The sequence below is a fragment of the Canis aureus genome, chromosome 31 (genome assembly GCF_053574225.1).
Source record: "Canis aureus isolate CA01 chromosome 31, VMU_Caureus_v.1.0, whole genome shotgun sequence".
Classification (NCBI taxonomy): Eukaryota; Metazoa; Chordata; class Mammalia; order Carnivora; family Canidae; genus Canis; species Canis aureus.
This window is the reverse complement of record NC_135641.1, coordinates 31130339-31145407: the sequence shown is the minus strand read 5'-3', so window position 1 is coordinate 31145407 and position 15069 is coordinate 31130339. Positions and strand designations below refer to the sequence as shown.

Here is a 15069-nt window from a genome sequence, read left to right as displayed (position 1 = left end):
GTCAGTCATTTTAACCCCGTTATTCCTTCCTCCTCCTCCAAGAAGATGCACATCTATGTTTGATTGCAGCTAATATGCAAAGAGAAGCAGGGCTGCTCAAGTATGTGATTAGTGGATTTCAATTTCAAAGCCAATCTAGCTATAAGTCTATGAATTCCCTTTCTTGCTTTATAATATTGGTGGAGCACTTACATAAACATTAAAACTTATTTTTAACATGAATAAGCATGTATCCTTAAACATACCTGTTTTGAAAACACTAACATTTTCTTCTAGTAATTTCTGCTTTTTTTTGTCAGGGGCTGTAGCAAGTACATTAGCTTCAAGTTCCTTAACTTGGATGTTCAAATATTCTTCTTGCTCTGATAAACGCTATAGAAATGTTTTAACATTACAGGTCAATATTTTAACTTACTAACAATAACATTTGCCTTAAACACTTTGAATGAAAAAAAAGAAACCTTAAAATCTTTAATATAAAACATGAAAAATGGCCAACACACACATGAAATTTGTAATTCATCACAAAGACAGGTTAAAATGCTGGTTTTTTTGTGCAGATCAGCAAACTTACAATTCACTAATGATTACACCTAGTGTTCAGACTTGGAAAAATTATTACTTGCATTTGCCACTAAAAGTAAATGAATCAGACCAATCTTTTTGAGGACAATTAGGCATTATCCAATAATGCCTCAAACACTGTACACACAATGGGTAATAACCACAATTTTATGAATCTAACCTTATGAATCTAACCAAGGAAATAATTGGATGAGTTATAAAGATATACCTAAGAAGGATATGTTGTTTAAAGACAGAATTTAAGTAATCCCTACACTCAACCTGGCACTTGAACTCACAACCTTGACAAGGATCAAAAGTCCCATGCTCCACTGACTGAGCCGGCCAGATGCACCTAACAAGAATATTTTAAACACAGCAATATTCATAATGTGGAAAAGCATTTATCAAATTGTGATATGAAGAAAATGCTTAAATGCAGCTGCAAAGTAAATTTATGTTGGTCTGGAAAGAATACTAAGGAAGGTTTAGTATGACTCATTAAAAACCTATGCATAGGGCAGCCCTGCTGGCGCTGCGGTTTGGCGCCGCCTGCAGCCCGGTGTGTGATCCTGGAGACCCGGGATCGAGTCCCACATCAGGCTTCCTGTATGGAGCCTGCTTTCCCCTCTGCCTATGTCTCTACCTCTCTGTGTCTCTCATGAATAAAAAAATAAATAAATAAGCAAATCTTAAAAAAAAACCAAAACAAAACCTATGCATAAATTCGTATCTACCAAAAACACACAAAGACTAGGTATTTATATTAAAAATTTGAAGGATATACATAAAAATTAAGGGTAGTAATCTGCAAATTGTTTTTTTTTTTCTTTTTTAAAGAATTTATTTATTTATTTGAGAGAGAAACAGAGAGAGAGAGAGAGAGAGAGAGAGAGGGAGGCAGACACACAGGCAGAGGGAGCAGTAGGCTCCATGCAGGGTTTCTGACATGAGACTTGATCCCAAGTCTCCAGGATCAAGCCCTGGGCTGAAGGCGGGGCTAAACTGCTGAGCTACCCGGGCTGCCTCTGTGGTTTTTTTTTTTTTAAATAGTAGGTATGTACTGCCTTTTCCTAATTAGGAAGCATTCTACTTTGAAAAGAGAATGAAAATAAAGGGTCACATAGATATTAAGAGAAGACTCCATGGGGTATAAATGGGAAAGAATAGTTGTAGCTGGAGCAAAATTCATTCAACAAAGCATTTATCCGTTAGTATTCAGGGAAATGAAATCAAGACACATGATTTCCACCTAGAGAACCATTCCTCTTCCTTATATTCTAAAACTGTAAGCAAACAACAAAATGCTTCTGCCAAATGCTACTGAATTCCAAAAGTTTTAGTTAATACTGACAAAAGGGTACCTGGATGCTTGCAGTAAACTTTTCCAACGTATTCCTCATTTCTCGTTCATTATGCCTTAACTTAACTACTGCTTCTTCCAGTTGTACTTTCTGTTCCTGGATTTGCAGTGCTTTTTGAGAGTCTCTCTGCAACTGTGATTCCATTCTATTTACCTATAAAGAATACCAGTGAAATAAATTTACGCCAACAGTCATTTCAGATAAATAGCCAAATCAACTTAAGAATGAAAAAAAAAAAACCCCAAACTTCTAATTTTAAAGACTAGAATAAAACCAAAAACCCAGTTCCAATTCCTAACCCTAAAGCTTGAGATGGTCAAACTAATTTCTGCATCACAGAATCAAATCGTAAGACAATTTTAAGTGCTGTATTCATCTATTACGGCATAAGAATTTAAGTGGAAGGACAGCAACTATTTCAAAATATGAAAAACAAGCAAAACAAACAAAAAAACAACAAAAAACCCACCCAGCAAACCAAAAAACCACAAGGTACACCTCTTTGGAAAAAGTTCAGTATCCAGGACATTGAAGTATGTATTTTTAAGGATTAAAAAAGTATAGTGTTCTGATGGGGTGACTGAACATAGAAGTTTTCTCTAGACATTCTGACATTCTCATAGACTTGTGGTCAGGCAAAATATTTTCAAATAAAATTTGGAAATAGGCATCAGAAGTCTTTGCTATACTTAAACTATTTTGAAATAGAAAAAAGTTTTGCATTGGAACAATAATTGTATGTGAAAAAACATTAAATGTCAAATAGTGGATAAATTATGAAATATCCATATGATCCAAATATATTACTAGAAAGATACATATGTTGAGCATATACTTTCTAATTAACATGTTTTATTTTTAGAACTTCAAAGGGTTTTATATTTAAAAAAAAATCCCATAGCTTATGTCATTTATACAAAACCCAATCTGTTAATTTGAAATCTGAGTATATTTAAAAAGGCTGAATTTTACAGTACGTATGTTAACCATCAAGAAGTTTTAAAGAGTCTGACTATAATTTTATATATGCTGACCTCTTCTTCTGAGATTTCAACAACAACTGATGAACCCATCCTTCCTTTCATTACTTTGCTTCCACCACCAGTCATTGTACCTACGGAACAGAGAAGTCAGACTTAATCGTCTCCCCCAGAAAGATTAAATAAACTCAATAGCAGAGGAAAAAAATGATTATTACCTGACTGTTCTATGATTTGCCCTTGTAATGTCACCACTCTCCATCTTCTATCTTTTTGATATGCTACTCTTGTGGCTTGATCTAAGTTATCAGCAACTAATGTATCCCGTAAAGCAAAGTAAAAAGCTTGGCGAATTTTTTCATCTTTTACTTTTACTAAATCAAATAGCCGAGGAGTATTTTCAGGAGTTTGAATTTTGGTCATTTTATTCGCCCATACTGCCATCTAAAAGTTAAGAAAAACAATATCATTTCTTTCAGGTACCATTTACATAATATACATACGTGTGTATCATATAAGAACATGGATACAAGGTTCTGAATATCTGCATAATTGAGCATAATTTTACTGTTACTTAAAAGAGTTACTGTAGGGGTGCCTGGGTGGCTTAGTTGCTTAAGTGCCTGCCTTTGGCTAGGGTCTTTCATGATCCTGGGGTCCTGGGATCCAGCCCTGCGTGGGGGCTTCCTGCCTAGTGGTTAGTCTGCTTCTGCCACCCCCTGCACATGAGGGTGTGTGTGTGCACTTTCTCTCACTCTCAAATAAATAAAATCTTTAAATAATACTTATAATTCTATTCACAGATGATATATAAAATCCTAGGGAATGCACACATACAAAATTAAACCTAATATTTCAGTGAAGCTGTAAGATACAAGATCAATATACAAAAATTAATTGTATTTCTATACACCAGTAATAACCTAAGAATGAGATTAAAAATTCTATTTATAATGTTATATTTAACAAGACAAAACATCCAAAACTTAGGAATTTAACAAAAGAAACATAAGAACTGTACACTAAAGACTATAAAATATTATAGTATGGACTTAGACCTAAATAACTGGAAGAAATCCCTGGTTTATGGACTGTTAAGGTTTACAATTATTAAGATGGCAATACTATGCAAATTGATCTACAGAGTCAATGCAACCTGCATTAATTTAACAAAAGAAACATAAGAACTGTACACTAAAGACTATAAAATATTATAGTATGGACTTAGACCTAAATAACTGGAAGAAATCCCTGGTTTATGGACTGTTAAGGTTTACAATTATTAAGATGGCAATACTATGCAAATTGATCTACAGAGTCAATGCAACCTGCATCAAAATCCCAGCTGCCTCCTCCCCACCCCCAAAACTGACAAGCTTATCTTAAAATTCATATGGAAATTACAGGGATTCAGAACAAAGGAATCTTGCTATCAAAGAACAAAATTCAGGGTGCCTGGGTGAATCAGTCGGTTAAGCATCCAACTCTGGACCTCAGGGTTGTGAGTTCAAGCCCTGAGTTGGGCTCCACGCTGGAGGTGGAGCCTACTTAAAAAAAAGGGGAGGGGGACAAAATTAGAGGATTCCTGATTTCAAACCTTATAACAAAACAATAGTAATTAAGACAGTGTGGTACTAATTCAAGGATAAACCTACAGATAAATGAAGAGTCCAGAAGTAAGCCCTTACACATTTATGGTCAGTTGATTTTTGACAAGGATGCCAAGAAAATTCAATGGGGGAAAGCACAGTCTTTCCAACAAACGGTGCTGGAACAACTGGACATCCATATGCAAGAGTAGAATTAGATTCTTTACACTGTATTATAAAATTAACATGGATTAAAAGCCTAAGTGTAAAAACTAAGGTCACAAAACTCTTAGAAGAAAACAGGAGGTCAATCACCATACCTTTGGATTATGTAGTAACTTCTTAGATATGATACACAAAACATTAAGAAACCAAATCTTTAAAAAAATGGACTTTATCAAATTGAAAAAAAAAATCTGTGCTTCAGAAGAAACCAAGTAAGGGACAAAAACCCACAGAATGGGAGGAAACATTTGCAAATCATGTATCTGTCAAGAGATTTGCAGCCAAAATACATTACAAAAAAAAAAAAAAAAAAGAAAAAACCAAACCACAGTGAGAGGGGCTCCTGGGTGGCTCAGTTGGTTAAGTGTTCCATTCTTGATCTCAGTTCAGGTTTTGATCTCATAGTCCTGAGTCAAGACCCATGGTTGGGCTCCACACAGGATATGGAGACTATTAAAGAAACTGGAAGCTTTATACATTGTGGACATGGGGTAGCCATAGTGGCAAAGTTAAACAGTTAACAGGTGACCCAGGAATTTTAATCCTAGGTATTAATCAAAGAGCTGAAAACCTGGGTCTGCACGAAAGTCTATACGTGAATGTTCATAGCAGTATTACTCATATAGCCAAAACGCAGAAACAACATAAATGTTCATTACTGATGGATGGATAAACAAAATGTGATATATTCACACAAATGGAACACTGGCAATAAAAAGGAATGAAATGATTAATGCTACAACATGGGACATGGGTAAATTTTGAAAACCTAAGTTAAGATACACATAAAAACCTACATATTTAAAAAAAAACAAAAACAAAAAAAACCCCTACATATTGTATGATTCCATTTATACAAAATGTCCAGAATAGGCTAATAGAGATTTTAAGTTGTGGGAGGTGGGAGATAGGTAGTGACTGTGAATGAGTAATGAGATTTCTTTGGGGTCATGAAAATATTCTGGAATTAGTGATCTTATTGATACACTAAAACCCACTGAAAACTCTACACTTTTTTTTTTTTTTTTTTAAAGATCTTATTTATTTTATTCATGAGACACACTTGGAGAGGCAGAGACACAGGCAGGGGGAGAAGCACACTCTGTGTGGGGAGCCTGCTGTGGGACTAAATCCCAGGACTTGGGATCATGCCCTAAGCCAAAGGCAGACGCTCAACCACTGAGCCACCCAGGTGTCCCTGAACTCTACACATTTTTTTTTTTAAGATTTTATTTATTCATGAGACACAGAGAGAGAGAGAGAGAGGCAGAGACACAGGCAAAGGGAGAAGCAGGCTCCATGCAGGGAGCCCGACGTGGGACTCGATCCCAGGTCTCCAGGATCAGGCCCTGGTCCTAAGGCAGGTACTACCGCTGAGCCACCCGGGGATCCCCAAACTCTACAGTTTAAAATGGTGAATTTTATGGTATGTGAATTCTATCTCCATAAAGTCTTTTTTTAAAAAGTAGTTATTGATGGTGGAAATTAAAAACTTAAGCTACAGTCACTCCAATATTGGAATCTGTATTCCTTCAGGAAGGCATTACAAAGTTTCTTCCTACAACTCTTTGACCTTGTGACCCAAAATACTCAAAACGTATCAGGTGTTATTTAAATAACTAGAAAGAAAAAAAAAAAAAAGCTAGGGTTCAAATCAACTAAATTTAGCACTTTAAAATTAAATTATAGGTAGCTTATTATGAATACCCACCTTATCCAAACCTATGAAGGTTGCAACTCCAATATTTTGTCTTTTAAGGAAGTTCACACAATCTTGGGCTGTATCAATAGAGTCAACAACAATGTAGTCTAATGCATGACAACAGGATGAAATAGCAACATCGTATTTTTCATCAATTGCTCCTAAATCCCCCTAATAATTAAGAGGAAGGGGAAAAAAAAATCAATGCACAATCATTAAGAAATTAGGCACAAGATCATTTCATTACGATTCCTACAGATTTTTCATTACTTTTACTTGAAAAACTATACTTATGGATGGTTTAAAAAAAACACATAAAGGGTACACAATAAAAAATATGTGTTCCTCTCAACCTTCCCCTTCTGAAAGGGCAATCACTAGTTTTTAATGTATATCTTTTAAAAAATGTATAGGTATGCAGAATTTGAATTTTTAATGAAAGCACAAAATCAGAGAACTGTTCATTGCATGAAAATATATAATGTGAAGATTTTAAATTCAACCTTAAAAGTACTATGATGCCATAGTACGCAAAATAACTTCTCAAAAAATAAAATTTTTAATTATTGAAAGCCAGCCAGCTAGGATTATGTAAACCCTGATAAAACACATTGGCTTACTTACTTATTACTTAGCCATGCAAGCAACTTTCATTTTTTCCATGAGACCAAAGAATAGAATCACTTTATCTTCAAGGAAAATAAGGCAGAAGTCACCTGATATGACATGGAAGCAACTCTGCGGCATAATTTTCATTTGCCCTTATGAAACATTCTCTTTCTGCTTCCTTCTCTGGAAAGCTGACTCAAGAACTATACTAATTGGCTCCCTTGGTTCTCTAGCTTTAGAGAATGTGAGGCATCAACTAGAGGTGGCAGGACAGGAGATGAATGGGGTTGAAATAGTTACCTCGTTTTTTTCTGGCCAGCCTCTAGCTGTGGCTAAGCTCTCTTCCCTCTTCAAGTTCAGGTGCAGTAATGGTCTCCACTATTGCTAGCCCTGGGTTTCTCTATTATCCCTTGTTGATTTCCCTAAATTCTACCCACAACGTTTAGTATATTGGTATATATAAAATCCAGAATTTATCAGTCTTATTTTTTAAAGAATAAAGTGGTTTTGTTAAATTTCCTTATCACTACTAGGTTTATTTGGTACAAAAAATTGATAATTATCTAAAATAAAAAAAACACAAAAACAAAAAACCCAACCCCCACCAAACTAAAACACTTTTAATATGACATAACCCATACCACTAAGAATTTTATCATGCCTGAAGAGCAAAGTGTTTAAAAATGAATGTCTTTTCAAAACTAAAATAAATGTTATTTCATGCACAGTAACTTAGTATTACAATTAAGTCAAAGGAAAAAAATTATTTACAGTATCTTTCTTAAGAAAAATACATATTCATTTTCCAAATAAATCTACTTTACCAATCTGCCATATATTCCTGGAATCCTGCCAGATTTTTTTTCTTGAATTATTGCATCAAGGACTTTCCCTCTACTTCGATTCATTGCTAAGGAGCTCTTTGCTTCTTCAACTTTTTGGAAAAGATCACGAACCAAACCTTTTAATTTTATTTCTTCTTGTGTAAGTTCTTGAAGTTCTTTTTCTTTCTGAAAGTGTGAGTAGAGAACATGAATCCCCAGAAGCATATGCCCAACCATAGCATAGAATTAGTTGCAATGCCTCATAAAAGGAAAGACAATAAATACTTGAACTAGAACTAAACTTCCACCTCGAACTGTTGGGTCAGACTCGAAAATATGCATGGGTTTTCTACTTTAAAGGAACATAATAAATTATATGGATCAATAATAAGGAACGTAAGTGAAGTATGGTTCTAGTAGTACACTGATTGATAGAATGAGTTGAGCTACAGCTGTGGATATGCCAGTTTGATACCACATAGTTATGTATTGAGGGTGTCTGAATTAAGGTCTGAAACTAATAAAAAATGGACCTTGGTACAGGACTCAGAATATGGGTGACCAGGCAGGACTATGGTTATACTGTACTTTGCATTCTAAATAATGAAAGATATTTATATTTATTATTATATATGTAATTTTTTTTTAAAGCAGTTTTCTAAAAAAAAATTTTTTTAGAAAGAAAGTATGTACACGAGTGGGGGGCAGGGAGAGGGAGAGAATCTTCAAGTAGACTCCCTGGTGAGAGTGGACCCAACCCCCCCAGACTTGGGGCTCCATCCCATGATGCCTAAGATCACAACCAGAGCTAAAACCAAGAGCTGGACACTCAACTGAGACACCCAAGCACCCTAAAAAAAACAACAACACAGCTTTGAAATGAAAGGGAACATGGTAAGTGAACAAACAGTACTATTGCTATAGAAAAATGTCAGGGTGCCAAAAAGAGGAAGCATATACACCTGTAACATTAACCCCCAAACTTTCAGTTTCTCAATCTCTTTAAAGCAGTCACTTTTTTTTTCCTAACTGGCATTCTCCCTATCTCCTGGCTTTGAATTATTACCTGTATTATCAGTCACAGTATCAGATAAAAGCTCAAGTTACAAATATAATTTATCCCCAAATAAACTGAATCACCAACAAGATAGAAGTGGTCACTGGACAGAATTTAAATTTAAATTAATTCTAATTGGTCATGAAATTTCCTAATGATCAATAGTATATATTTACTAAAATGACAAAGAAATTTCTTTTCAGTGTAATTTCTGTTGCCATCTTAACTAATGAGGCTCTGGAAATTAAAGTTGTGAAATTCCTTCAGAGACCTAATTCACTCAAGGATAAGGAGGGGTACCTAATGAGCTAAGTTAGATTCACTGATTAGTTTAAAACAGTATGCAGTCTCAACAACAACAAACTCTGGAAGTTCAAAATCAGAAAAAATATACTAAGACAGTTGTTCTTTTTTCTTTTTTTGATAGTTGGTTTCTATGTTCATTCTTACACATGTATTTAGCTTTTTCATTTATCTCTGCAGAAACTGTTTACACTTAAACACAAACTTTCTTTTTTTAATAATTATTTCTGTGGAAAATAAAGGTGGTAGTGTTATTTACTGTTTGACACTTCTGGGGAGAATATAGTTCCTTGATAGTCTCAATTCATATTATACTGAATACTGAAACCAATTCCATTCTTTTAGGGAAGATTACACTAAATGAAAAAAGTAAATCTAAATATATCAGTCACATGTTTAGATTCGAAAAAAATATATATAAAGATAAAAATTGAAAACAAGGGTTGATAAACAATATTCAGATGAAATAAAGATTTACCTCTTTTAATTCCAGCTCAGATTGAGGGAGTTTTGCCTCTATATCTCTGATTGCAGCTTTCCTTTCTTTGAGAGTCTCAGAAGCTGCAATTAGAGCTTCCTTGGCCTTATTTAATTGAGACACTGCAGTATTATGACGACTGAGATAGATATCAAGTTCTGATTGGGCTACATCCATCTTTGAACGTGCTTCATTCACCGATTTGCTAAAACCCATAAGTTCTTTCTCTCGACTCTGTTAAAATATGATGGACTCCATTAAATCTGAAATACGTTTTCAAATCTAAGCTGAAATAGAAACCGTACATGTTGAATTCAACTTTAAAGAGATTCTACAAACATATATATATATATATATATATATAAAATAATTTTTACGATTTGAGTCATATCAGTAGTTTCTGCCTAGTTGCCAATGTTCATCATACATAAAGTCTCTTCCAATTAATTTCACAAGAGTTTAATGAACTTAACCTCATTTTGGAGATTATAACAAGAAAAGACTGGTTTAAGGAAGAAACATTGGAGTCTCAACTCTAGATCCATGGTCTTTCACAACTTTACCTGAATGGTGAGGTATAAGGACTATTCAGCAGAAAGTTTCCTCAAGTATATTTATGTTGAGAATCTTTGTAAATTTTATTAAGTAAGGCCAGGTAATCCTCAACACTAGTTATGTGACAAGTGAGCAGAAATTCTGGGCCACTGTAATTGTGTAGAAAGGACCTATATATTACAATAGTGGCATAAGAAAGACCTTTACAAAAGCTCAATTCTTTCCTCTCACACATAAGGGAAGAGGCCCAGGCCCAGGGGTTATGTGCAGTCATGAGATGGTCAGTTTAAATGTCTGATGGTGAAAATCATGAACACTTATATTCACACACTGCTCATAATGTTCTAGGCCTATTCTGGATGTTATGTATGAATTCTTTAACATTAACAATCTCACGAGGTAAATACTATCATCATGCTTATTTTGAGGAAAATGAATCAGTTTAAATAACTTCCTCCAAGTCATGCAATCACTCTTAAGTGGCAGAACTCCTGTTTTCAGCTACTACATTGAGGAATGAAGACACTTGGATGTGTGTCCTGGCTTTGTCATCATCCCATGGTGCCAAGACACATAGTAGTATTCAATATATATCAGACAAGCAAAAGTGACATCTGTATCCATAAAGTACTATATCATGAAAGCTACTGCATTATCTATTGCCATTTTACCACATGGGCATCCTATTTGTGAAGTTTTGTAGTGTGGTATTAGAAAATGCCCCTATTCCAGAACAGAATCTACTAAATCTATAACTTTCAAAAAAAACAAAAACAAAAAAAACAAAAACAAAAAAAACAAAAACAAAACAAAACAAAAAAAACACCAAACCCTCCCCCCACCCCAACAAAACTTTACTGAGGTATACAAAGTTTGTACAAAAATCTTTAACATATATATATATGTAAGCCTTACATAATTCATTCATATAACATAAGTCAATTCAACTCAATTACTATTATAATTTCTACTCAACAGACTCAGTCTTGCCAAAAGCTGTGGTGAATATAAACAAGGAAAGCTAAGCTTCCTGCATTATACTTTTTTTGGGCAGCTAAGACATATCAATATTACTACTTCACACTCTCGTTTTATTAATGAGGTGCTAAAATAGCCAATGCTTGTATCATTTCTTACTTTCTAGGCATTTCATGTAAGAAAATGCACATCTATGTTCACAAAGATTTACAAGATTAGTATTTTTTTCCATTTTGAGAAGACTTGGGGGCATAACACCCCACGCAAGATCAGAAATGATAAATGACCCTGACCCAAGAGGCATGGTTTTAACTATTACACAATTGCTACAGGAGAAGAGAAAGGTAGATATCAACCTATGGTTAGTGTGGTTCCATGATTTTATAGGTGTTAACCAATTAAATTATTTTCTTGGTAACTTAAGGGAAGACAAAAGAGTATTTGATGAAATCAAAAGACTTAAAGAATGACATATATAACAAAGTATTTGACATGACCTATTTCCTGCCATCACCACAGATTCTTTCTTTTTTTTTTTTTTTTAAATGGGAAAGTAGAAAACACAAAGGGGAGAGTCTAGGCTGTTTTTAGGAACATTAGATATTAGAAGTCCAAAGTTTTTCCAATAGTTCAGTTTTTACTATTACTACACAAAAACATTCTTTAAGTTAAAAATAAATAGCAACTGATAAAGAATCTTACTTCTTTTTCTCTCTGAAGCCCTTGTGTTTCCTGTTTAAGGCTATCCATGACTTCTTTTAACTTTTTTTCTTCTTTCTCTTTTTCCTTCTCAAGGGCACTGTTTCGAGTTGTCGTCTCAGTTATGATCTTTTCACTCTTGGCAGGTATACTTTTAAATTCTTCAACCTGATTGTAAAATAAATTAAACTTACATGAGCATATACCTTCGGACTATCCACCATCATCAATATTTGACTTATTTTTTAAAAGCATTTCTTGGTGTCCTCTAGGTAGATCTTTGTGCTTTTCTCCTTTGTAATCAGGCTTGAATACCTGGTTTTAGCAAATACTTCCTTAACCATTTACACCATTTTTGTGCTTTTAGTTTAATAGAAAAGTTAATTCTATTAATTTTTCATTTGTTTAGGACAAAAATTCTTCCTAGCTGGCCATCAGGTCTTTCTTCCTTCTGCTCCATTTTCAGGCTGTTATTACCCTTCTTCATCAATTAATACATTTGGACTACATGGAATTTCCTAGACTGTCCCTTCAAGGAATATTGCAACTTACCTCAGATTACTTTTATACCTCTTGGGATCCCTGAAATCCTAAAATCTTTTAGATTCCTGAGTCACCATATAGGACTAATATCTTATTCCACTAATACTTTTTGGTAATAACCACTCATTGACATTTGATGCCTAAAGGCTAATAAAGTAAGTTACAACTGGCTTAGTCTCTCCAATTTAAGGGTTACTATCAAACCCATGTTATTTTGTTTATCCTGATTAATCTAGTACTAGAGTTCAACATTTCCTAAAATGACCCTCAAACACTGATTCACACAAGATTTATTCCCATAGTGAACAGAAAGAATTTTGCAAACAAACTCCATTTGGGAAAATACAAATGAAAGACTCCCAACTGATAATTAGGGACCGATTCCCAGGAAGTTAGGCATTCTGGTCCAAACTTAATTTTTTTTTAAAGATTTTATTTATTCATGACAGACACAGAAAGAGAAAGAGAGGCAGAGACACAGGCAGAGGGAGAGAAGCAGGCTCCATGCAGGGAGCCTGATGTGGGACTTGATCCCAGGTCTCTAGGATCACATCCCGGGCCGAAGGCACCAAACTGCTGGGCCACCGGGGCTGCCGGTCAAACTTAATTCTTTTTAAAGCCTCAAAATTGCCAATAAACTTCTTATAGACTTTAAGCTTTCCCTTCCCTCCTTTCTAAGAGGGAACTCCTACTCTGATACTCTTTACTTGAACAAACAGAAGGCAGGTAATTTTAAAAGTCCAAAATACATAACCAAAAACATTTCTTTAAACCATTACCCTAAGAAAACTTTTTTTTTTAAATTTTTATTTAATTATGATAGTCACACTGAGAGAGAGAGAGAGAGGCAGAGACATAGGCAGAGGGAAAAGCAGGCTCCATGCACCGGGAGCCTGATGTGGGATTCGATCCCGGGTCTCCAGGATCGCGCCCTGGGCCAAAGGCAGGCGCCAAACCACTGCGCCACCCAGGGATCCCAAGAAAACTATTTTTTCATCAAATAGTGTTACTAATCTCGCAAATATTTCCCTAATAATATATGCCACAGAAAAATAAGCTCTAAATTTCAAAGCCAATGAACGCCAAGATTTACCTGTGGAGAAAAAAAAAAATCATGTTCAGATATAAATCCTAAAACATTTAATATTCAGGATCCCAACTCACTTTCTTAACAAATAAGGGACTGACAATTCCATGAAAAATAATGAAAATTAGATTTGATCAACTCCTTCAAAACCTACCTTTTCTTTATCTTTTTGAAGTTGTTTCTCCAGTTTTTTGGCTTTACTTGAAGCATGTTTTAATTTTTCACGAACTTGAACATCTTCCAAATCTAGCTGTGTAAATTTTTGTTTGTTTTCCTCAATAAATTTTGTAATTTTATTCAGTTTTCTAGCAAAGAAAGAGAATTAGGTCACTATTTTGGATATCCATTTAAAGCCATGCTCTGCCTGGGACCCTGCTGCTGTAAATGTAACTAAACTCTTACAGAGAAGAGCAGATCCTATAGCTATTCATTTTCAAACTGAGCCTCACCTCCCACTAAATTTGAGGGAGCTGTTAAGATGTGATTATGAGTTGCTTTGTCTAAGCTAAATAGGAAATACTACATTTTCCAATGACTATAATGTGAAGGTATAGGAAGAGTTTAGTATAAATTTAAGTAAAACTCATTTTAAAGGAAAAAAAAATCACATAGGTGAGAGATATTGGTGTCACCACATACTGACACAGAGAAAGGTCAGGATAAAACTTAAAACAAAACAAAACCAAACCCAAAAACACACCAACCTCACAAAACTACCTAGAGTAACCTAGTTCTACCTCAGTTAGATGTGTGGACTATCAAGACAACTAACCTGTCAGGTTAAATGTTAATTTTTGCTGTGATGTTTTGTTATTGTGTTCTGACGCTAGGTGGCAGCATCCTCTGCTGTTTTTAAGACCAGTGTTGGACATTCTATTTGTAATAATCAACTGGATGCAGGGCAATTAAATTGTTTGATGAGAGACTCCTAACTCTGGGAAATGAACAAGGGGTGGTGTAAAGGGAGGTGGGTGGGGGGATGGGGTGACTGGGTGACGGGCACTGAGGGCGGCACCTGATGGGATGAGCACTGGGTGTTATGCTGTGTGTTGGCAAATTGAACTCCAATAAAAAAAAAATAATTAAAAAAATTTTTGTTTGAAAAAGGAAACCATTTTATATGCTGGCAAATCCATTATACTTATGTGCTAGCAGTAAGTTTATATATAAACGCACATGTAAAATCATGAACTCAACCCAAATACTTTTAGTACTTTCCAAAAGGTTATTACTTCTCTACATCTTTTACAGCTTTATTCTTAGCTTTCATTTCATTTGACAATATACTGCTCTTCTCATTAATTTCTTTGGTATCTTCGTGAATTTTTTCCTTCTGAGTTTCCATTTCAGCAATTCGTTTTTGTAGATCATAACTAGAAGGAAAAAAAAGAATCAGAGATCCCAAAATGCCATTTCTAAAATTGTGTAGTAAGTTTTGGTAAAATTAGCTGTTTCTAAAGTATTCTTAACTGCAGTCAACTTACAATTACCTAGGGCTTTGGGGGGAGAGAC

General features: G+C 34.7%; 1 protein-coding gene across 2 annotated transcripts in view; it reads right to left on the bottom strand.

Moving 5' to 3' along the window:
- SMC4 (structural maintenance of chromosomes 4) overlaps positions 1-15069 on the bottom strand; it is a 40007-nt gene that overhangs the window by 9352 nt on the left and 15586 nt on the right. For both annotated transcript variants that reach the window (XM_077880143.1, XM_077880145.1), the window contains 10 exons: positions 14790-14930; positions 13712-13862; positions 11931-12095; positions 9696-9929; positions 7858-8043; positions 6434-6595; positions 3127-3352; positions 2963-3042; positions 1929-2081; positions 246-372 (listed from right to left, as the gene is read on the bottom strand). In XM_077880143.1, the coding sequence (XP_077736269.1) occupies positions 246-372; positions 1929-2081; positions 2963-3042; positions 3127-3352; positions 6434-6595; positions 7858-8043; positions 9696-9929; positions 11931-12095; positions 13712-13862; positions 14790-14930 (1625 nt within the window). The remainder of the gene's footprint in view (positions 1-245; positions 373-1928; positions 2082-2962; positions 3043-3126; positions 3353-6433; positions 6596-7857; positions 8044-9695; positions 9930-11930; positions 12096-13711; positions 13863-14789; positions 14931-15069) is intronic.